This window comes from Oncorhynchus clarkii, chromosome 12 (genome assembly GCF_045791955.1).
Source record: "Oncorhynchus clarkii lewisi isolate Uvic-CL-2024 chromosome 12, UVic_Ocla_1.0, whole genome shotgun sequence".
Lineage (NCBI taxonomy): Eukaryota > Metazoa > Chordata > Actinopteri > Salmoniformes > Salmonidae > Oncorhynchus > Oncorhynchus clarkii.
The window spans coordinates 27,128,822-27,154,408 of NC_092158.1; the positions used below are offsets into that span (position 1 = coordinate 27,128,822).

A 25,587-nucleotide genomic window follows, 5' to 3' on the forward strand; every position below is an offset into this window, starting at 1 on the left:
GTATAGTACTTTTCACTAGATTGAAGAATGCACAAAGTCAATTGATCCACATTGTATCTTCAAAACAATTCAGACCATCCATAATGCATCAGTGACAAAGCAATTGAAAAAGTTTGAATTGACAATCAGAGGAGATCTGGCCTTCTCTTTCTTAAAGGGAATTCCCCAGACTACTTTAATCATAAATACTGTCAGAATCTTGCATCACATCAGTGTTATTGTGATACAGGCAGAAGGTAGCCTAGTGGTTAAGAACGTTGGGCCAGTAACTGAAAGGTTGCTGGTTTGAATCACAGAGCTAGCTGGGTGAAAATTATGTTGATGTGGCTTTGAGCAAGGTGCTTAACCTTAATTTCAACTGTAAGTCGCTCTGGATAAAAGTGTCTTCTAAATATGTCAAATGTAATGATTCCTTAAATCTGGTCAGATTTACACAGAGATATTGAAAGAAGAGGTTTGGACATTGTCCTCCTCTCATTCAGATCATGCACTGATTTCAGCTATTTTAATAGTATGCAGATTCCTGTTCGCCAAGTTGGGAAAATGCAGCAATAATGATGAGTCCAGGGGACAATTGAGATATACAGTATGTGAACAATTATGTGATCATGATGCCACACTTGACATGGTCTAAGAAGATCCTGGCTTCCTTTTTTAACATTATATTCATAATCCACCCTTTAACCTTGAGTGTATGAGAGTTCTTATCCAGCAAATCATATCCATTTCCCAGGGACTAAGAGAAGAGAATCTGGTGGTGGTGTGTGCTCAGAGATGTCATGCCCACAGGGTGCACAGGGCCACGTGCCCCCTCAGGTTAACTAACAAAGTAAAACAAAAAAAAACGGTTAAATTAAAAAAATATATAAAACAAATAATTACTAAACTTCATTTTTTTGCCCATGTTTTGTCATAATTATTTATAAAAAATATCTGTCAGCTGTATTTTGAGGAGGGGGCACACTGACTAGACAAGGCAAAGAGTACCTCTGCTATTCTCCCTAGTAAGTGGTTCCTTCTGAGATGCATGGATCCCGTCAGTAGAGGAGATTGTAGAGCAGAGATGGAAGAGGATCCCTATTTTTTTCTGTTTCAATGGAATTCAATGAGCTAAGTAGACCAGACCCAGCTGGTATCACATTGGTGTCTATGGGGGTGCAACCCCCTTAAGTAGACCGGAGCGGACCATTTTTTTCAATGGTAAACGGCCTGAATCGACTATATTCACAGAGTACCCACCATCTTCAGTTTAGAGGGACACACACGGCGTAGCTGCCGGTTTTGGACAGGACTCACAGGAGGTATGTTTGAAAATGAATTTGATCACCAAGAAGCACTATCAGGCTATCAAGTTTGAGTAGCTAGCTTGTCTATCCTGGCTGGCATCACTGACGTTGCAGAAACCCCCGCAGCCCACGCAAGGTGGGGGGGCCCCACCCCATATCATGTCACACCTACAGTATGTCTAAATTTGATACATTTTTTAAAGAAATACATTTGACAGGAACTCTCCTTTTTAATTTACACATGTAGCAAGTGAACTATTTGTGTTGTCCAGTCTGCATGGTAGTAGGTGAGAGAGACAGACAACATAGTTGTCATGCATCTAATTACCTATTTCTAAGCGGTGCCAGTGGTAGCAGCCTCAGCCTCCGCACCTAATTGGCTATCAAGTTCAGAAATGTGTGCGTTGTTCAAGATGGATAAACAAAAGGCAAGACAAAGGTGCACAAAAACAACTGATCAAGTGCGTGTCAAATCTCGACCGACGAAACACCTAACAGGTGGAAGCTAGGAGGCCTACTTTTGCAGCAGCTAGCACTAGCAGCCTCCCATTCCTGACAGAGACCACACTGCTCGGGCCCGGCAATGATAGTGGCCTTGCTCCTCCTCATCTTCCTACCCTTAAGAATAGTGACAGTTCCTCTAGTGAGAGTGCAGGACCTCGTTCTTCTCCTCTCCCAGAAAACCAGCAGTGCTCATGAGAGCGACCCCCCTTCTGTGAACACTGGTAAGCTTACGAGTGATGAGACGGATAGCCCCAACAGCGTGGAGTACGAGTTCCAATGTGTAATATATATATTACCAGTCAAAAGTTTGGACACACCTACTATTTCTTTATTTGTCCTATTTTCTACATTGTAGAATAATAGTGAAGACATTAACTATGGAATAACACCTATGAACTCATATAGCAACCAAAAAAGTGTTAAACAAATTCAAATATATTTGAGATTCTTCAAATAGCCACCTTTTACTTTGATGACAGCTTTGCACACTCTTGGCATTCTCTCAACCAGCTTCATGAGGTAGACACCTGGAATGCATTTCAATTAACAGGTGTGCCTTGCTAAAAGTTCATTTGTGGAATTTCTTTCCTTCTTAATGTGTTTGAGCCAATCAGTTGTGTTGTGACAAGGTAGGGGAGGTATACAGAAGATAGCCCTATTTGGTCATAGGACAAATCTATATTATGGCAAGAACAAGTGCAGTCGCACTTACCAATGCTTTGATGAAACTCGCTCCCATGAGGACCGCCACAGGATAGGAAGACCCAGAGTTACCTCTGCTGCAGAGCATAAGTTCATTAGAGTTAACTGCACCTCAGATTGCAGCCCAAATAAATGCTTCACAGAGTTCAAGTAACAGACACATCAACTGTTCAGAGGAGACTGCGTGAATCAGGCCTTCATGGTCTGCAAAGAAACCTCTACTATAGGACACCAATAATAAGAAGAGACTTGCTTGGGCCAAGAAACATGAGAAATGGACATTAGACTGGTGGAAATCTGTCCTTTGGTCTGATGGGTCCCAATTTGATATTTTTGGTTCCAAAATCCGTGTCTTTGTGAGACGCAGAGTAGGTGAACGGATGATCTCCACATGTGAGTTCCCACTGTGAAGCATGGAGGAGGAGGTGTGATGGTGTGGGGGTGCTTTGCTGGTGACACTGTCAGTGAGTTATTTAGAACTCAAGCCACACTTAACCAGTATGGCTACCATGGCATTCTGCAGCGATACGCCATCCCATCTGGTTTGCGCTTAGTGGGACTATCAGTGACCCAATACACCTCCAGGGTGTGTAAGGGCTATTTGACCAAGAAGGAGAGTGATGGAGTGTTGCATCAGATGACCTGGCCTCCACAATCACCCGACCTCAACCAAATTGAGATGGTTTGGGATGAGTTTGAACGCAGAGTTAAGGAAAAGCAGCCAACAAGTGCTTAGCATATGTGGGAACTCCTTCAAGACTGTAGGAAAAGTATTCCAGGTGAAGCTTGTTGAGAGAATGCCCAGAGTGTGCAAAGCTGTCATCAAGGCAGAGTGGCTATTTTTAGAATATAAAATACAAAATATTTATTTATTTATTTTATAGTTTTTTATGTCTTCACTATTATTCTACAATTTGGAAAATAGTAAAAATAAACCAAAACCCTTGAATGAGTAGGTGTGTCCAAACTTTTGACTGGTACTATATATATATATATATTTTGCCGGTAAAAATATATATATATAACCAGCTAAATACTGTATATAGCTAGAAAACTCTAGTAAACTAATCCCTAGTAAGCTATTGTTTTGACGGAGGACTTATTGTATTATTTGGCATTAATAGACTGGTTTTACACAGCACAAACTTTCCATCCAAGCTGCGAGAGAGCTCGATGACGGCAAAGGTAGGCTATAGGCCTAAAGGACAGTTGTATATTTTGAAAAAATCTATTGGTTACTGTATATTACATTTACAATCAGCAACATTTTTTTAATGTATTTTTTTTATTTAACTAGGCAAGTCAGTTAAGAACAAATTCTTATTTTCAATGACGGCCTAGGAACAGTGGGTTAACTGCCTTGTTCAGGGGCAGAACGGCAGATTTTTACACTGTCAGCTCAGGGATTCAATCTTGCAACCTTTCGGTTACTAGTCCAACGCTCTAACCACTAAGCTACCTGCCGTTTTAATTTCCCACTTTAATTACTGAACAAGTAAACACATTATTGACGCCATCCAGCATTCTAAATAGCAGGATTGTGACACCGTTGGGTTACAGCTTCGTGAAAAACAACGTTAGGCTTAACATGAGAAAATGTTGACCAAATAAAAAATAACCCATTAAAGCAAAGCTATAGGCTAGCACAAGCACTATCACCACATAATCTGATAGGCAGCCGTGTAGAATTTCAGAACCATGGACAGCGATCGGTTGTCTATACATTGTGAGTGGCAGACACATTCAAAACATTTCTTTTTTTTGGGGGGGGGGGGGGACAAATCCACCTTAGCAGGGGTCCAGAGAAACTGAGCTTCGCCAGAGGCACGCATGTCTGCTGGCAAGGCTGGTAGACTTTACAAAAGCAAGCAATTACTAAATAACACTCATTGCTTTCAATATTTTACCCAGATTTTAGCAGAGATGCAAGGAAGCGTATTTAGTTTATTTAAAAAAAGAACCATCAGTGAGGAGGATATCGACAGCTCAAGAAGTATGCTTAGATATTCACATAGAATTAAGCGTGATGATTATGTCTCTAGCAGGTTCATAGCCCCCCCCCCCCCCCCCCCCCGCCAGCCATCATCACCTACTTTATGCCCCTCAGATTTTTGGGGTGCATGACGCCTCAATATGTTCTGAGTGGCATGATGACGGTGACCCACGCTGGATGAGATGTTACAGCTAGAGCACTTGTCTCGTACCAGACGTGAACATGTTCTCACCTCATAAGCCCAGTGTTAGCCCAGATAAAGTCCAATGGAGGAAAGAGAGACTTGTCTGTCCACAGAGCTCCAGATGTTGCACCAGTCTGCAGCCCTGGCCAGATGGGACACAGCTGTACTATATTGAAGCAACGCTAGCCTACATCACAGCACTGACACTAGACCTGAACCTGACATAGCAAACCAACCTCACCCATTACATGCAATCTACAGACCTCATACAGACTAACCCACTCCGAACTGCGCTCCTTCTCCTCAACCATTTTCAGAATAACAACAAAGTATTGCCAGCTTTGCCTCTATAAAATACTAATATACAGTAGGAGTAGGAATAGGGTATAAAATACCAATGTCAGAGAACAGTATTCGACAATCCAGAATTGTATGGGACATTACCCATGATGATGATTTATTTTAAAATATCACTCATCATGACAGAGTTGAATGATAGTCAGCCCTGGAGTTCAACGGGGAGGGCAATCCATCTGAACCCATAATCAGGATTGTTTAATACTGCCATCTGTGCAAATAAGTGTGTGTAGTAAAACATTTACAGCTGTACAAGTGTTTTCACCCCAACTACTGCCATCTGGTCCTACACATCAATTTTTGACAGTGTTTTCACTGAAAGATCACAGAACATGAAACATGAAGAATGATGCGCAACGAGATAAGAAAATGACAACAGAATTAGATATTTATTAATATCTTATTGATATGAAGTAATAGGTGATCAGGCCATCTGTGACACAACAATTCTTAACAAAACGAAGGCCGGTTATATCATCCATCTCTAGTCTATTGAGCAGGTTGACGTTTATTGTCATGAGTTTTGCCCTGGAGACAGAACTGAGTGGTTTACGCTAGATGGGCCAGCTGCAAAGTAAAAATTGGCTATGTTGCAAACATTAATGAGAAAAAACAACATTTTTTACATTTAAAGTTAGGGTTTGGCATTAGGGCTGGCAGTGTGGTTACGGTTAAGGTTAGGGTTAGGTTTTATGACTTTGTGGCTGTGCCAGCTAGTGACCACTCTGCAGAGCGGCCTCCAGTACATGAGTCATCTCAATAAACGCCAATGCGTCAACAGCATGAGAGGAGTCTTTTAGGCAATGAACAATGATTGCCCAATAGTCACTCGGTCGGAAACAACAAGAATCAATGAATACATCTTTGTCCTTCACAAACCAAAAAGCTTTGGTAAAAACATGAATTTACTTCAAAAGAGATTCAAAAGTCAAACAATACACTTTGAGTAGTAAACTATCCTACACAAAGAGAATCATGGAGAGCCAAAACGCTCTATGAGTAAACATTTTGGCATTCCTACCCAAAATAACAGCTATTCATCACCAAGGTCTGTGCAACACAGGGTTGGTGGATGGGGTTCAGTACCCTACATTGTATCTTCAGCAGTGTGATAATTCAAAGACTACACTGTCTGCACCACCGGCCGATGTGGAGGAACTGCACACTCACTTGTCGTCGCAGTAGCAAAAGCCACAGCTTTGAAAAACTCATCTGTATGTGTTTGTGACTCTCTTGCGGATTTGCCCTCTTTACAAGAAACAGGATTTGGTTACACTTAGTAAACACACTTCATGTTGTGCCACGACAAGTTTTGAAAGCGGTCTGTTTTTTTTTCATAGGAAATTAATCTTTGATTAAAAGCATGTGGGGCATTAGCCTGCACTGGGTTGAGACCCAGCTGTGCTTTCTTCAAACCAATATAATTAGCCTTATATGAAATGTAAAAGCTGCAACTAACCATGAGAAAAGCTCAAAAGGGGAGAAAATAGTCTCAACAATTGCATACAAAATTCACTGGATCAAACCTCTGATGAAAATGTTAAAAAACATGAACCAGCTGTTACATATTAGTTTGAGGTCTTCACAGTAACTGAACTACACACTGTAAATATTTTGGATATGGTACATTGTGATTCAGAGGAACAAACAAAATTCACAATGATTCTCAATCTTTTCCGTTCAGTTCGTTATGGCCAGTTTCAAATAGTTTTCATTGGGAAGTCTTAAATTGTGACTTCATGAAAGTTGTGACTAGCCTGGTTATCACTATACAATCTGTGGCCATCAGATGGAAACCAAAGAACTTGTCAATATAAAATATTTTCACCGTTTTTTTTATTGTTATAATGTAATCTGATGGAAAGAGAACATCCAGTGCAGCTTTGGGAATCAGTGTTACTATGGAGACAACTCTGGTCATGTCAACACACTCCAAGAAGACTTCAAACAAAGACAGGGCCCTTTCAGCAAGACTTATGAGAAGAAACATCTTTAAGTGCTGGGTTTTCCTCTGTCTGAACACAACAAACAGTATATAGCCTCTTTAAACAATAGCCAAGATGCCTGTCATATGACTCATTGGTTTCTCTCTTTAAACTATAAAAATTAATATTGAAAAAATATTATTCTTACTACTCCCAAGCTCAAATTGTTCCCACAAAAGGTCAGAAACAAGAAATCCCTTTTTGACTAAGCAATAGAATGAATCTCAAATAACTGAGAGATTGGGAATCAGCTGCACTGTTCTAGAGATGGTTTGATAAGATATTTTGAATGTGTGCTGCAGGACCCATACATATGGGGGAAGTTCATAAAAAACACTCCATAAAGTGGATAAGTAATAAATCGAATCAAATAGACATGCTATACTCTAGGCTGTAGCCAGCCAATTAATGTATTACATGCAAAATCAAATATGAATTAGTACATAAGGCCAGAAATAATAAACTAAGATAGTGTCACTGACTTAAAGAATACATGAAAATACCAGGGGGAAAAGCATGTTCTCTTTCAGCTTTTACCTTGAGGCTCCAAACATACAGTTCAACACCCCCACATTCTTGACCTCTCAGGAGAAAAGCTAATGTAAGTCTGAGGCCCTCAGTTTTCTCATTTTCTTCACTAATCCCAAGTCATTTGGTCCTCCTCATGCAGACTCTTAATATGTCTTGGCCGTGTGATGGCCGTGGATGTCCGCAATGGTATAAGTTCATAGTTACCACTCTTGTCATGGTGAAATAGCATGAAGGGAGAAACATCTGAAGCTGCAGCATTATAGCAACAGGTTGGCAAACTGAATCAATGGTAAAACACGGTCACCGGCTGTAACTTTTTAATAAATCCCAATATACTGTATAAGAAAAACTCATTTCAGCTGCTATATTACAATCCAACATGCAAGGCACACCTTCATAAGCTACCTGCAAACAGGGAACTGATTTACCATACAATTCTAGAACAATTGTTAGAATGGCATTCGTGTTGAAGGGTAGCCTACATTGGCGATGCATGGTGAGTCAGTTTGAGAAAGATAAAACAGAAAGTAGCATATATTTTTTTATATCTTGTGCCTTTGCTTTTCTTGAAATAAAAACGCTACTTTAACGGAACATCTGTATGTAATATAGAAAATAATCAAATGATTATTGTAGTTAATTCTACATCAATTAGGAAATTCAAGAAATGAAACAGATCATAATTCATATCAAGTCAGATAATTTATCCCAGCACCTCATAAAGCCAGCATCAAACATAGCAAAGTCACAACATTGTGTAATGACGAGGCCACCTTGTTTCAGGGAATACAGAATGTGTGGTCTACAACAATTACAGGACTTGCACGTATGTACAACTACATGCAATTAAATCCAAACAAATCTAGGAACCTTCAAATGATTTACACATACTGCACATGTGTCCATTAATTTGAATGTAGCCACAGGTGCAGATGTAGATTTGATCAAAACTCCCAACAATATCAAAAGTAAATGATTGACAACTCAGAAATGCAGTTCAAAAGATGGCCACTGAATATGCCCTCCACTATGCGAATGCTGTATATGTCTCTCGTACTTTCTTTATCTCTGTCTTTTTCAGCAAAGCCCTTGTACTTCATCCTTCAGTGGATATTACAAATCAAAAAGGGAACCCCCTCATCCCTGTAAGTGAGTTTTATAGCTCTCTAAAATTGGACTAAATCACAAAGAAAGACAAACTGGGATGTGTTCGCTAAAGCATAAGTCATACAAGGCTTTCCAACATTACACATTTTTTTTTTCCATAAGCCAAGCTGCACTGAAACTGACATCAAACACTTTGCATATCAACAAAGGGCCTGGGACGTTTCACACACGCCTTATCTCATCTAGTCCCAGTAATGTCTCACAGCTGCTTTCAGTAAGGCAGTCACGAAGGCCTTTGGATGTTGCTCTGCGAGAAACTAAGATACTGGATCTTCACAAATGATACAGTCATAATCAGCTGTCTCTATGGCATCAAAAGACAAAAGAGGGAAAGAGAGATAAAATTAGTGGAAAACAAACTTTTCTCAAAAGAAGAGATTCATTTATGGATGTTTACTTTTGGGATGTAGAACGTCATGAGACAATTTACTCATAACACAGACACTATGCACGTGATGTTGTTGAGTCCTTCATCAACTTTAGTTATTGAAAGAGCAGACAGCTCAGTTATCTGTGCCATTTGGCTTTCCCAAATCACTCTCAACAGATAACCTCGCAGAACACGATTCTGGATATGACACACTCTTCTGAAATATTTTAGGAGACAGTCTAACAGTATATCTGGTTGTTTCAAAGAAAAGACTGGAATGTTTTAACATCTTTAACACATGATCATGCTTTTTGTTGCCCCAACGTTCTTAGTTAGAGATTTTACAGGGTCCATAAAAAGTAACCCTCCCCCTCCAAAATACACATTCTTTTGAAGGCTTTTAAGGATTAAAAATAGATGTATGAGAGCCTGAAGGACATGGGCTTTCATTTATAAAACAATCATGCTCAAATCTGAGCATTAAGTGAGCATAGGCCATCATCACACAAGGTTCCAGATTGCTACATTTGAACATGAACTCATGATCAAATCTAAATTCAAAACTCTTCTCGTGCATGATGATCTCCTGTGGTGAACAAGTGGCATTGCTTGACATGATCTCATACCCTATGTACACTATACTACCTTGACAACACAAACTAGGTCCAGGAGAGACACTTGTGTAGTGTAGAGACGGATACAAATCTCTCTTTAAGAGATGTCTCCCACACTACCTCTGGGGGGAGACATCTACACCATGAGTGGTGTACTGTGTAAAGACAACAGCTCTCTCACGCCCTGCAAGAATTACCTTAATTACCTTAATACCAGCAGACAACATTTTTGCTCTGTTACCCAAATAAAAAATGTAAGGCTTTTAAAATAGAGTCCTCAGACCCCTTGACTTTTCCCACATTTTGTTAAGTTACAGCATTTTATAAACATGTATTTAAAACATGTTTTACTCATCAATCCACACACAATACCCCATAATGACAAAGCGAAAACAGCTTTTAATAGTTTTTTGCAAATGTATTAAAAACCAAAAGTAGGAATAACTTATTTATTCAGACCTTTTGTTATGAGACTTGAAATTGAGCTCAGGTGCATCATGTTTCCATCATCATCACTGTCTTGATTGGAGTCCGCCTGTGGTAAATTCAATTGATTGGACACGATTTGGAAAGGCACACACCTGTCTATATAAGGTCTCACAGTTGATGGTGCATGTCTGAGCAAAAACCAAGCCATGAGGTCGAAGGAATGATCTGTAGAGCTCCGAGACTGGATTGTGTCGAGGCACAGATCTGGGGAAGGATACCAAAACAATTATGCAGCATTGAATGTCTCCACGAACACAGTGGACTCCATCATTCTTAATTGGAAGATGTTTGGAACCACCAAGACTCTTACTAGAGCTGGCCACCCTGCCAAACTGAGCAATCGGTGGAGAAGGGCCTTGGTCAGGGAGGTGAACAACAACCTGATGGCCACTCTGACAGAGTTCCTCTGTGGAGATGGGAGAACCTTCCAGAAGGACAACCATTTCTGCAGCACTCCACCAATCAGGCCTTTATGGTATAGTGGCCAGACGGAAGCCAATCCACAGTAAAAGACAGACACATGGCTGCCCACTTGGAGTTTGCCAAAAGGCACCTAAAGACTCTCAGACCATGAGAAACAAGATTCTTTGGTGTGATAAAAATAAGATTGTACACTTTGAGTGATCCTTGATATAAACCTGCTCCAGGACCTCAGACTGGGGTGAAGGTTCACCCTCCAACAGGACAACAACCCTAAGCACATAGCTAAGACAACGCAGGAGTAGCTTTGGGACAAGTCTCTGAATGTCCTTGAGTGGCCCAACCAGAGCCCGGACTTGAATTCGATCAAACATCTCTGGAGAGACCTGCAAATAGCTGTGCAGCAACGCTCCCCATCCAACCTGGCAGAGCATGAGAGGATCTGCAGAGAAGAATGGGAGAAATTCCTCAAATACAGGTGTGCCAAGCTTGTAGCGTCATACCCAAGAAGACTTTGAGGCGGTAATCGCTGCCAAAGGTGGTGTAAAGCTCGCCCCCATTGGGCTCTGGAGCAGTGGAAAGGCATTCTCTGGAGTGATGAATCCCGTTTCACAATCTGGGAGTCCGACGGACGAATCTGGGTTTGGCGGATGCCAAGAGAACGCTACCTGCCAGAGGGATTAGTGAAACTGTAAAGTTTGGTAGAGGAATAATGGTCTGGGGCTGTTTTTCATGTTTTGGGCTAGGCCCCTTAGTTCCAGTGAAGGAAAATCTTAACGCTACAGCATATAATGACATTCTAGGCAATTGGTTTGTTGAGATCGATGTGGGAGAACTTGACTGGCCTGCAGAGCCCTGACCTCAACCCCATTGATCACCATTGGGATGAATTGGAAGGCCAACTGCAAGCCAGGCCTAATCACGCAACATCAGTGCCCAATCTCACTAATGCTCTTGTGGCTGAATGGAAGCATGTTCCATCATCTAGTGGAACGCCTTCCCAGAAGAATGGAGGCTGTTTTAGCAACAAAGGGGGAACCAACTCCATATTAATGGCCATAATTTTGGAATGAGATGTTCGATGAGCTGGTGTCTACATACTTTTTGTCATGTAGTGTATCTACCCATTTGTGTATCATTGCATTAATCTAATGTGGTCTCGAAGCATTTTGTATTATTTTGTATGTAAATCTGAGACACTCCATTTAGTGTGATATGTTACGGTTCATATGGTATGTATTCATTTGTGGATGTTCATCACCCATTTTGCATGATATGTTACGAATTGCAATTCTTTCAACATGTTACAAATTCGCAAAATGTATGATATGTTACGAATTCCAATTTGTTGTGGCTAACATACGGAGCTTCCAGACCGCATTGCCAGATCAAGCATAAATGGTCTTTTAGGGAAAGGGTTAGCTAACATGCTACTTGCAAAGTAGCTGAAAAGTAGTAAGTAGAGGCAAAGTTGCTAATTAGATAAAATGCTAAATTTGTCCATGATGAGATTCAAACACGCAACTTTTGGGTTGCTAGACATTTACGTTATACGCAAACCCATCTACCCCGACCAACCAACCACCCTCCTTTAATTTTTGCCTTAAGTAACCTTCCGTCTTATGTAACCATACCAAACGTAACATACTCATTTGCGTGTCCTGGATTTACGTTTACTATGTTCGTTATTGTCTATGAGATCAGTCTGATTAATCAAGTCTGCAACACTATATGCAATATGGTTTAGATGAGAAGCTCCTGTATAGTTTGATTTGCTAATAGTTGCACTCACACAAGTTAGGAATGAGGCTTTGGCCACACCACATCCAAGGCCGGTGTAAACAGAAAAGTTGGTAATCTGATGTTAAAGAGAGATGGCTCTTACTAGACCTATTTTACTCATGTAAATCCACCCTAAAGTCTCTATCAGTCAGCTGAGCTAACACAATCATGCTCAGATCAGTACCTATCGTGAATCCCCACAATATGTCCAGCTAGATGCACTGTAGGCCTACATCTTTCTGTACCAAAGTATGCACAGAAACCAATCAATTGACATTGCGTCTAAAAAAACTGTAGCTCTGAACACACAGATTCTTGCAAGGCACGTGAGTGGGTTTAAATAAATCTCAACAAAGAAAATCCCAACAAATATGCCAACAACTTGGTGCTAGACAGTTGTGGAAAAAGTAGTAAATTGTCATACTTGAGTAAAAGTAAAGACACCTTAATAGAAAATGACTCAAGAAAAAGTGAAAGTCATCCAGTAACATACTACTTGAGTAAAAGTCTAAAAGTATTTCATTTAAAAAAATACTTAAGTATCATACGTAAATGGAATTGCTAAGAATTATTTGAAATTCCTTATAATAAGCAAACCAGGCTGCACAATTAGTATTTTTTTAATTGACAGATAGCCAGGGGCACACTCCAACACTCAGACATAATTTACAAACGAAGCATTTGTGTTTAGTGAGTCCGCCAGGTCAGAGGCAGTAGGGATGACCAGGGATGTTCTCTTGATAAGTGTATGAATTGGACCATTTCCCTGTCAAAATGTAACGAGTACTTTTTGGGTGTCAGGGAAAATGTATGGAGTAAAAAGTACATTATTTTCTTTGTTGTGAAGTAAAAGGAAAAGTTGCCAAAAATATAAATAGTAAATTACAGATACCCCAAAAAACAACTTAAGTAGTACTTTAAAGTATTTTTACTTAAGTACTTTACACTACTGGTGCTAGGTAGCTAAAATTGCCACATCTTGCTTTGAGTGGCTCTTAGCCAAATTCGGAAAGCTTGTTCAATTCCCCATGCTGGGTTTTCTATTTGAACCTTCTAACCAAGGCTTTGGAGCACCTGTCAGCAATTTGGCAAATATGTTTTTCCACCTGCTACCTCGTTTTTCTCCCTTTGTTCCTCCAAGTGCTCACCCGACCCTTCCTCCTGGCACAGTTTCTGTGTGTTGTGGCTTTAAAACAATTCCAATTTGGGACAGCCAGAAAACCACATGAAACATGTTTCGTAAATGTGGACCCACATCTGCTCTGCAGCAAGGTTGACAACTTGCTTTCACTTCTCCTCTATTTTTCATAGTCTCTTTCAAAACTCAAACCAATATAGAATGTGAATATGATGACTGGGCTGATACATAGGCCTATATTATTTATTTGATTGATATAATAGCAGTGTTCATGATTACAATTTCTACTTCAGTACATTGTTATTACATGTATGCAAATTATTAATTGAAGATTAAACTATTGCAGTATTTGTTGGGCCATTTAATGTTTCCCATTAAATTAACATCAATGGGTAATGCAATTAATACATCAACAGACATTACAGTGTAATTAAGGTTGATATTACATGCTATACAGTGCTGAAGGCTGGATGTACTGTAGGTCCAGCAATGGGCACAGGAAGTTGCTATGATCACTATCTGAGTGAGGTTTAGGGAGGGTAGAAGGGAAGAAATGCAGGAAGATGTTGGATTCTGAAATTAATTATTTGTGATGGATGAGAACAAATTTGTTTTGATCAATCTCCTCGATATGCTTCTTAGTAATGTTAAGAATTTGGGATGCTCATATACATGAAGGTCCAGAAATATAAGTCCTTGAAGATATATATATTTTTTTACAAGAACAATATTATGCACAATCACTTTCTAAACTCTTTCTGCTCAGACTTTTGTTCAAATTGAATTAGGCACAGACCTCAAGTCAGTATGAGGCCATAATGTTATGGGTATTCATTTATAATGCGCTGTCCTGAGATTATTTTGAAGGATGTGTTCTAGTTAGTAAACAAATTGGTTCACCCACAAAAAAATAGAAAATCCAGAATGGCATGTTATGGCTCTTCTAAACTCAAGCAAATGTAATCCTGCCTTTTGTAAAAACTCTCTCATAAAGTGGCTGTGCCGTGGTCTTCCGTCACAGGACAGAGAGACAACAGTTTCACAAGAATTCCTCTCAAGTAATTGCACAAACTACTTCACCAAAGATGTCTGGGCTTACCCACACAAATTGAACTTCACAGAGAAGAGCAATAATAAAACATCCATGGTTGGTCTGAAAATACAAGTTGAAAAATAAAGGACTAATTGTGGTTAGCCAAAAACCACAAAAATGACTATACTTTTCAACTGTTGATAATATGACAAATTGACAATACATGATTGATAGTTGAATGAGTTACTGTCTTGTTTAGTACTCTTGCTTCCTAAAATGAAATGTAACTCCCTCTTGGCTGGTCTCCCGGCAGGCGCCAAAGCTCATGTAGAATGCGGATACACCTTGGTCTCCAACTGTTCTGAGTCATGGTGGTCCATAGCCCTCCATAGCCTTCCAGGACTACTAGGAAATTAAAGTAAAAAGGCAGAACTGCCTAATACTATCTGAGCTACTATCATGATGAAATTATGAAGCCTGATCTTATGTAACAACTGGGATACTGAGTGAAAAGATCACTGGTGCATGCAGGCCTCTTTGATAATCTACAATATGGCTCAATAGACATTTAGTATGTTCAATATACACAACTCAAGTTACATGACCTCTACGTTTATATGACAAACGTGTGGAGTCACAGATGATATAACTGGGAATTGAGGCTACTTTGAAGACACATATTTTTGTGAACCTCAAACCAACGCTGTTTTGAGTTTCAGAGTGGAGGCGTAAGAAAAAATTGTGTGATTACTGATCTCTCAGAGTTCTCTTTGAAATAAACCACTCTAAAGTAAGTGAGCACCATATTTCTGCAAAAGCTGACTAAAGACTATATAATAGGTAACATCATATGGACATACAGTACTGTGTGTCAAAGTCACTTCAAAGCAGTGATTAACCTTACAGATTAGTGGTGAAAACAACAATTTTGGCACATAAGTAAATGCATATTGTTAAACTGTTAGTTCACCGCTATACGATTGCTCAATATTTGTCTCCCTCAAAAATAGTTGCATGTGATTTGGAACACACAGTTGGTGAACACGTACAGTACCAGTCAAAAGTTTGGAAAAACGTACTCATTCAAGGGGTTTTCTTTATTTTTACTATTTTCTACATTAAAGAATATTAGTGAAGACATCAACACTATGAAATAACACATATGGAATCATGTAGTAAAAAAAGTGTTAAACAAATCAAAGTATATTGTATATTTGAGATTCTTCAAAGTACCCACCCTTTGCCTTGATGACAGCATTGCACACTCTTGGCGTTCTCTTAACCAGCTTCATGAGGAATACTTTTCCAACAGTCTTGAAGGAGTTCCCACATATGCTGAGCACTTGATGGCTGCCCTTTCTTTCACTCTGCGGTCCAACTCATCCCAACTCATCCCAAACCATCTCAATTGGGTTGAGGTCGGGTGATTGTGGAGGCCAGTTCATCTGATGCAGCACTCCATCACTCTCCTTGGTCAAATAGCCCTTACACACCCTGGAGGTGTGTTTTGGGTCATTGTCCTATTGAAAAACAAATGATAGTCCCACTAAGCGCAACAAAGCACCCCCACACCATCACAGCACCTCCTCCATGCTTCACGGTGGGAACCACACATGCGGAGATCATCCGTTCACCTATTCCGCATCTCACAAAGACACAGCTGTTGGAACAAAAAATCTCAAATTTGGACTCATCAGACCAAAGGACAGATTTCCACCAGTCTAATGTCCGTTACTCGTGTTTCTTGGCCCAAGCAAGTCTCTTCTTCTTATTGGTGTCCTTTAGTAGTGGTTTCTTTGCAGCAATTCGACCATGAAGGCCTGATTCACGCAGTCTTCTCTGAACAGTTGATGTTGAGATGTGTCTGTTACTTGAACTGTGTGAAGCATTTATTTGGGCTGCAATCTGAGGTGCAGTTAACTCTAATGAATGTATGCTCTGCAGCAGAGGTAACTATGGGTCTTCCTTTCCTGTGGTGGTACTAATGAGAGACAGTTTCATCATAGCGCTTGATGGTTTTTGCGACTGCACTTGAAGAAACTTTTAAAGTTCTTGACATTTTCCTGATTGACTGACCTTCACGTCTTAAAGTAATGATGGACTGTCATTTCTCTTTGCTTATTTGAGCTGTTCTTGCCATAATATGGACTTGGTCTTTTACCAAATAGGGCTATCTTCTGTATATCACCCCTACCTTGTCACAACACAACTGATTGGCTCAAATGCATTAAGAAGGAAAGAAATTCCACAAATTGACTTTTAACAAGGCACACCTGTTAATTAAAATGCATTACAGCTGTCATCAAGGCAAAGGGTGGCTACTTAGAAGAATCTCAAATATATTTGTTTAACACTTTTGTGGTTATTACATGATTCCATGTGTGTTATTTCATAGTTTTCATAGTCTTCACTATTTTTCCACAATGTAGAACATAGTAAAAATAAATAAAAACCCTGGAATTTGTAGGTATGTCCAAACCTTTGACTGGTACTGTACCCTGAGTGTACAAAATGAGAGGAACATTGATATCGATATATCAGAACAGCCTCAATTCGTCGGGGCATGGACTCTAGAAGGTGTCGAAAGCGTTCCACAGGGATGCTGGTTGACTCCAATGTTTCCCACAGTTGTGTTATGTTGGCTGGATGTCCTTTGAGCGGTGGACCATTCTTGAAACTGTTGAGCGTGAAAAACCCAGCAGCGTTGCAGTTCTTGACACACTCAATCTGGTGCGCCTGGCATCTACTACCATACCCCGTTCAAAGGTACTTCAATCTTTTGTCTTGCCCATTCACCCTCTGAATGGCACATATACACAATCCATCTCAATTGTCTGAAGGCTTAAAAATCTTTCTTTAACCCGTCTCCTCCTCTTCATCTACACTGATTTCATTGGATTTTACAGGTGACATCAATAAGGGAGCGATCATAGCTTTCACCTGGATTAATCTGGTCAGTCTATGTCATGAAAAGAGCTTGCGTTAGCTCCCAAAGCTAATGCCATTGCCTAGACAGGCTCTGTTGGCTAACACAATCTTGAGTCGTGACTCAGGTTAGAAACTAATTGGTCACACTAATTAGCTGCTCCAAACAATGAAAATGTGTTATTTTGTCCAGTCTCATGCAAGAGGTAAATCCCTTTATGATGTAAAAAGCTTTCACCTTCAAAATAATACTCAACAGGAAACCCTTTTAGGCTTTTTGACGTTTTACTCTTTAGTTAGCAGTAACTGTCCCTCCTCTGTTTTCTAAACATACCGAAAGACATAACATGTTTTGTTTGTATGAATAGCTTCCCATAAGAAAGAGAATAACATCTGTGTAGCCACTAGCTAAACCCTCAAGATAATCTAAAGTGAAGCAGGTGCATATCATGGCAAACATCATCCACAATTAGGGACATTCAAACATTCTTTCCTAACTCCCTTGCAAACATAACAAAATTAGCAACAGTCTTGACACCTGTCCCCAGTAACAAATATGTCCCGAGGCCCACTTGTTCCTTTGAAAGCATTCCAAATAAATCAATTAAAACCTACAGCTAAAGTAAACACATTTTTCTTGACCACACATCTACAGTTCATCATCAGGGGATGATCTAATTGAGGGGAGGGAGGTGGTGTGTCATGTGGTGGTATGTGTGTGTGTGTGTTAAATGTATGTGTGTTTAAATGTGTGTTTACTTATGTTTTATTAGCTTGAGTGGTGGGTATTACAATAGATTATGTAAAATTACACAGGGCCCATCCATAACTCTAACATATATAACTACAGCCCTCAGATTGAACCCTGACCACATACCCTCTGGATGGTTCTTTGGTTCAGGTTTTTGCTTAAATCTATGGTAATAAGGACTCAATGCAATTGACAATACAGACAAATACAAACGCAAACAATAAACACATCCATAAACGTAATTCCAAATATGTTGCCTAAATCAACTCTAAAAGGTCTCTCACGGGGCGGCAGGGTAGTCTAGTAGTTAGAGCGTTGGACTAGTAACCGGAAGGTTGCAAGTTCAAATCCCCGAGCTGGCAAGGTACAAATCTGTCGTTCTGCCCCTGAACAGGCAGTTAACCCACTGTTCCTAGGCCGTCATTGAAAATAAGAATTTGTTCTTAACTGACTTGCCTAGTTAAATAAAGGTGAAAATAAAAAAAAATATGTCTGCATCTAAATTAACATCTACTGCCATATGTACATTCTCCCACAATGCTCCATTTTAATGGAGTTGAGTAATTGAGTGGATGTAATTACTTGCGTTGCACAACGTTGCTTTTAAGGTATTTTAAGGTAATATCCTGTAAGAAATCTCATACTGCAACAGAGCACAAAGTCTGATTTAATAGTGATGTTGAGGGTTGGAACCGGATATTTGTGTGGAGCTAACTGTGCTAGTTAGAGATTTCACACTGAGCTCTGGAGGCAAGCCACAATGCCTGGGGAAGTTGAAATGACGAAGCAAGGGGCCGTATACCAGCTATAGTTCATTCACAATCTCATTTGGGCTTTTTTAGGTATTTTTCTCAATATAAACCCCTATGAACAAATCATCCATAGGCCTACAACAAACATAGTGACTGAACTTAAAAGCTAAGGATTTGTTTGATAAGTCTACTAGGGGATTAAAATAGAAAGAAAATTGCAACCACTAGTGCTGTGTAGTACATTCACAGCTGGTAGCAAGGTCAAAGACAACAACTTGGATTCTGGAGAACTCAGAGCAACATGATCACAACCAAATCATTCAACTTTTCATCTCATCTGATTATAATGTCGATGAGGGCCAGATGGATTTTTTTTATTTTACCTTTATTTAACCAGGCAAGTCAGTTAAGAACAAATTCTTATTTTCAATGACGGCCTAGGAACAGTGGGTTAACTGCCTGTTCAGGGGCAGAACGACAGATTTGTACCTTGTCAGCTCGGGGGTTTGAACTAGGCTACCCTGCTGATCTTAACATTGTCAAGTTATGTGTCATTTAATTGATCTGAAATTGAAAGGCATCCACTGACTGTCGTCTTCCTACCATATGTTTCTGTGCAGTAGTACTTTTCACATGGCTTACCATGCTCCTGTAAAATAATATTTCAAACCACGCATGTTTGGCATCTTACACACTATAGCCTCAGACAAGTGGGAGCTCTGTGCCATTATGTCAATTCACAGGCTAAAAGAATAGCTGACAAGAGAACTGTAGCGCCTTTTATGATTTGATTCCAGTAACATCGTCAATGGCCCCAGGTGTTTTCTGCCCTCATGACGAAATTGTAGGCGATTATAATATGCCAACAATGCAGTAAAATGTGTGAGTGGCTTGTTAATACATGGAGGGGATGGGTGTAATCTTACTGTGCCACATGCTGATGGCATGCAGTATTCTCGTAGGTGTCTGCTCGTCTCAACATGCACCACCAGGTCACTCAAACCATACACTCACTTTTCAAATCCTCGCCAAACCACTTTGGAAAAAGTACTTTCACCAAAAGTATTATTAAGCATTATCAATCTCAAGTAACAATAGAGAATTGGGCACCACGACTGTGAAATTATGATTTGTATTACTATAAGCATACTGCCAACCTGCAACGAGACTGTATCATAATCAAATAAAGCCTAAGTAGTTCTCATTTGAGAACCATGGACCAATATACTATTCTGTCTCAACAAGGACTAATGAAAGTTTCTAACTGACTACAGTCAATAGCCTAATCATCATACACATTCACGATAGACATTGGCAGTTGTTTCAACATCCCACAAGTGAAAAATATGTTAACCATGTGATCATTCCAGGCACTTTATACAAAGCACACCCTGGTAGGAAAATATCTCTGCATTAGGTCCCCCACGTTCTAGACATCATACCGTATATCAACAGTAGGCTAACCATGTATGCGCACCCTGGAGCCAGTTGTTCATCTGGTCAGTTAGGTTAAATATTGAGAATAAGCAACTGAAATGCCTGAAAGGTCTTACAAAGATGTTTAAAGACCAAAAGTGATGTCCATATTGAACTTACAAATACAGTTATTTGTAATAATAAATTATCCATAATCTGTATAAAATAATTTGGTGTATAAGGCTTCACTTTGGTCCCTGATGTGTATTTCAATGCATTCTTACAAAATGTAAATATGTGTTTAGTGTTAAACTATTTCAGGGGCGATAATTATCCTACCTGTAGATCAGCTGGGTAGCTGATATCCAACAGCTGGAATACTGGAGAATATCGGTCATTCATATCAGTTGCGGCCGGTGACAGTGTCTCCTCTCTGTTCTTCTGGAGAATCTCGCGTTTCACTTCGGATCTCAGGTCCAAATAACAGAAAAGCGTAACTAGATGCAATGAAAGGGATAAGACGAAGAATCCCAGAAAGATTTTACAGTTCTTACACTGTTTCCTGCAAATGCAGGTAGACTCTTTTAAGTCACTGTCCTCTAAATTTGCTAACTTTTCAGACAGCGATTTGGGTGCCATGTCTAAATACTCTTTCAGTCGTTGCTATTTCAGCATACTCGGCTTTTGTCTATGATGCTATGTCCCTAACCTGAGCTGACTGATATTCAAACGATAGCACAGTGACAGTTATCTCCATCTACATCTAGTCAGGGGGACGGTACGGTAACCCACACACTGATACTGTAAAATAAAGTGATCCCGTTTGTTAGATCCGCCCCTCCGTCTCTCATTGGCTATTACACGCCACTACGTTGGAAAAAAGGTAATTGCTATGCGTGGTCCTTGAGACGTCCCTACCCCATTGAAGTTGAATTGTAAAATGGTTAAGCCAAGGGTTTAGGCTAGGGTTATGGTAAAGATAGGGGTTAAGGTTAGGGTTTAGGGTAGGGACGTCCCAAGGATCCCGGATTGTACTAACTCATTGAAAAACTGGAAGATCAAACTTTAATGATGAATGGTGACCTTGTCCTGTAGCCAAAACAGAAGAACATACATCTTTCTGCATGCTTCGGAGCCAGACATACACACACATGATAAGACAAGCAATCTACACACGTGCACATGGATGTTGTATTGTAAATATGTGGTGGGGGAGTGGTGGCCTGAAGGAACATACTGAATGTGTTGGGTAAGGTGTTATGAAATGTAATGTTATGTAGTATTTTAAACTATATGTAACTGTCTTATGTTGCTGGACCCCAGGAAGAGTAGCTGCTGCCTTGGCAGCAGTTAATGGGGATCCATAATAAATACAAATATTGAATATAATGTAACCTGTCTTGAATATAATGCAACCTGTTAGAGGTCAATATTCTGGCTTATCTGAGACCACACATAACCTAAGTGTATTTCAGAGACACACATTCTGAATGCTTAGCCATGCACCATAAATTACAAGTGTCACTATGTACAGTAACCGGGATCTTCTGGACAAAAGCTTTCACCTAAAAATGAGTAAGGGATGCTTTTATACATTTCCCATGTCTGCCACTAATTAGGGTCCCCTGAGAAACATCAACCAAAATGATGGTTCTTATGCTGTAACACTATTTGGGGGTATCAATAACCTTGGAGTCATGCTATGTCAATTCTTTTGGTGACATTTCTTTTCTGGGCGCATGCCCACAGCTCCATTGCTTACTCACTGGTCATGCCCCCCAACATTATTACAATATCAATAGCTGAAGACACATGAGGCCTTCTGAAAGCACATAGAGCTGACATCTTTAAAGTGTTAATATAAAAGTCATTATGGCGTTATAGTAACATGTGTAGAGCAATATATTTTCATTCCCTCAAGCCTGTCAGTTAAAAGGACAGGAATTGTGAAATTCACATGTCAAAGAACTTTGAATAAACATACACGCATGATCAAGTTCTGTTTTCTGCCAACAAATTCAGCCATTTTTCCACTATGACTGATGGCCAGTGCCCATTGTCGCATGAAGCACATCCTGTCATCAGCCATGATAATCTATGACCTAATCCATCTACTAAGACCACCCTATGGGATGGGGATATACATTTTGGTTCTGTGACAGTGCACTGTTTATGTCTCATAATGAGATCATGTGGGATACAGTTGGATATAGTGACGATGATGCATCATGTGAAAATGGCAATGGAAAACCATGATGGCTCCCTATTCATTTCCTCTTCTAAACACGGTCATTTGTGTAAAATACACATTCATATTTTCCTTAGTTACACATTTAAACCCACTATAAACAAATGCGGTGCAGTGTGAGTTTCTTCATGATTTACCAAATCCGCCCATTCAAGTCAACTCAGACATTTTGTTCACAGCTGTTTGGTTATAATTATATGCTGTTTAAACCATGTCTAATGAATCCCTCTCTCTCTCTCACACTCTGCCTGTCACACTGTCAGGTCCACAGGAGTATCTCAGTGGGCCTGTGGAGGTGGGGGGGGATTGAACCGGGACTGGTATTCCACTTTCCAGCGCTGAAACCCCTTCCATGTCAGAGCTATCCGTAATCCTCAAAGTGTTAGACTCCCTTTGAAACAGCAGGATCTGTCAGCTCTTGGCATGGGGAGAGAGAGCGGTGCTGCCCAGCTCACTCCTGTCTAGGCATCTGTCACAGAACACTTGGCTGCAATACTTCAAATATTATTGACGGTGTTTGGCTATAAATTGGAAAAATATGATTAAAACAGGAGAGTGTAATAATTTCCTCATGCCCACTAAAAAGATCAACGTAGTATATTATGGGGCCTCCCTTAAGCCCCACCCCCTCATCCATCTGATGATTTCACAGTGAAAAGCATTAAAGCAAATACAATGGCACAATGACAAGGGCCTCAAGCATACAGTACTGTAGTACCTGGATCCCTTTTTAGTTGTTGTTTGTTTGAAGGATTTGATGAATAGCTGCATACACTACCAGTAACATTAGCCTGTTGATGTCGGACTAGTCACTTCTTATTTGAGTGCCTGAGAGCCTCTGGCCTCTCACTGGAAAGGACCGTGTTCAAAATGACAGTCAACCACAAGCTCTTCACATGCACAGTAATGGTCTAAAACATTGGCTGTGACCTACAGTGGGGCAAAAAAGTATTTAGTCAGCCACCAATTGTGCAAGTTCTCCCACTTAAAAAGATGAGAGAGGCCTGTAATTTTCATCATAGGTACACTTCAACTATGACAGACAAAATGAGAAAAAAATTCCAGAAAATCACATTGTAGGATTTTTAATGAATTTATTTGCAAATTATGGTGGAAAATAAGTATTTGGTCAATAACAAAGTTTATCTCAATACTTTGTCATATACCCTTTGTTGGCAATGACAGAGGTCAAACGTTTTCTGTAAGTCTTCACAAGGTTTTCACACACTGTTGCTGGTATTTTGGCCCATTCCTCCATGCAGATCTCCTCTAGAGCAGTGATGTTTTGGGGCTGTTGCTGGGCAACACAGACTTTCAACTCCCTCCAAAGATTTTCTATGGGGTTGAGATCTGGAGACTGGGTAGGCCACTCCAGGACCTTGAAATGCTTCTTACGAAGCCACTCCTTCGTTGCCGGTGCGGTGTGTTTTGGATCATTGTCGTGCTGAAAGACCCAGCCACGTTTCATCTTCAATGCCCTTGCTGATGGAAGGAGGTTTTCACTCAAAATCTCACGATACATGGCCCCATTCATTCTTTCCAGTCGTCCTGGTCCCTTTGCAGAAAAACAGCCCCAAAGCATGATGTTTCCACCCCCATGCTTCACAGTAGGTATGGTGTTCTTTGGATGCAACTCAGCATTCTTTCTCCTCCAAACACGACGAGTTGAGTTTTAACCAAAAAGTTATATTTTGGTTTCATCTGACCATATGACATTCTCCCAATCTTCTTCTGGATCATCCAAATGCTCTCTAGCAAACTTCAGACGGGCCTGGACATGTACTGGCTTAAGCAGGGGGACACGTCTGGCACTGCAGGATTTGAGTCCCTGGCGGCGTAGTGTGTTACTGATGGTAGGCTTTGTTACTTTGGTCCCAGCTCTCTGCAGGTCATTCACTAGGTCCCCCCGTGTGGTTCTGGGATTTTTGCTCACTGTTCTTGTGATCATTTTGACCCCCACGGGGTGAGATCTTGCGTGGAGCCCCAGATCGAGGGAGATTATCAGTGGTCTTGTATGTCTTCCATTTCCTAATAATTGCTCCCACAGTTGATTTCTTCAAACCAAGCTGCTTACCTATTGCAGATTCAGTCTTCCCAGCCTGGTGCAGGTCTACAATTTTGTTTCTGGTGTCTTTTGACAGCTCTTTGGTCTTGGCCATAGTGGAGTTTGGAGTGTGACTGTTTGAGGTTGTGGACAGGTGTCTTTTATACTGATAACAAGTTCAAACAGGTGCCATTAATACAGGTAACGAGTGGAGGACAGAGGAGCCTCTTAAAGAAGAAGTTACAGGTCTGTGAGAGCCAGAAATCTTGCTTGTTTGTAGGTGACCAAATACTTATTTTCCACCATAATTTGCAAATAAATTCATAAAAAATCCTACAATGTGATTTTCTGATTTTTTTTCTCATTTTGTCTGTCATAGTTGAAGTGTACCTATGATGAAAATTACAGGCCTCTCTCATCTTTTTAAGTGGGAGAACTTGCACAATTGGTGGCTGACTAAATACTTTCCCCAACCCACTGTATATCCTTCCTCGTTGATGTAATCTCTCAGGTCATAAGGTAACATTATGTGTTGACCTTCTGAGTTTATTTGACCAACACATGCCACTGGCCATAGATATATTGTTGGTAAGCCTGGAAAGCTACAGGAAAGCTTTAGGATCTCCTGGTTTCTGTTTTGTCAATGTTTCAGCACAATAGGCAGTAAGTGACTCCATCTGGTTTTCCAAGTCTAGGTCTGTTGTGGATTGGTAGGCAATCCCAGGAGCCTGCAGACACCAAGGCCCCCAAAGGTAAGGAGTGCCCATCACTGTCATAAAAGAGTAAAGCAGTGATTCCAGCACTGTTGTTTTTATGCATAGCAGAACAGACATGAACATACATAGAATCCCAGACAACCCCTGTCTATCACCCACTAACATTCAGTGGTGATATGT

General features: G+C 40.3%; 1 protein-coding gene across 1 annotated transcript in view; it reads right to left on the minus strand.

Moving 5' to 3' along the window:
- Positions 1 to 21,140, minus strand: part of LOC139422954 (ectodysplasin-A-like) — a 67,995-nt gene extending 46,855 nt beyond the window's left edge. The window contains exon 1 of the mRNA XM_071174468.1: positions 20,739 to 21,140. Coding sequence (XP_071030569.1) covers positions 20,739 to 21,038 — 300 coding nt within the window. The 5' untranslated portion in view covers positions 21,039 to 21,140. The remainder of the gene's footprint in view (positions 1 to 20,738) is intronic.
- Between the last annotated feature and the right edge of the window lie 4,447 nt (positions 21,141 to 25,587).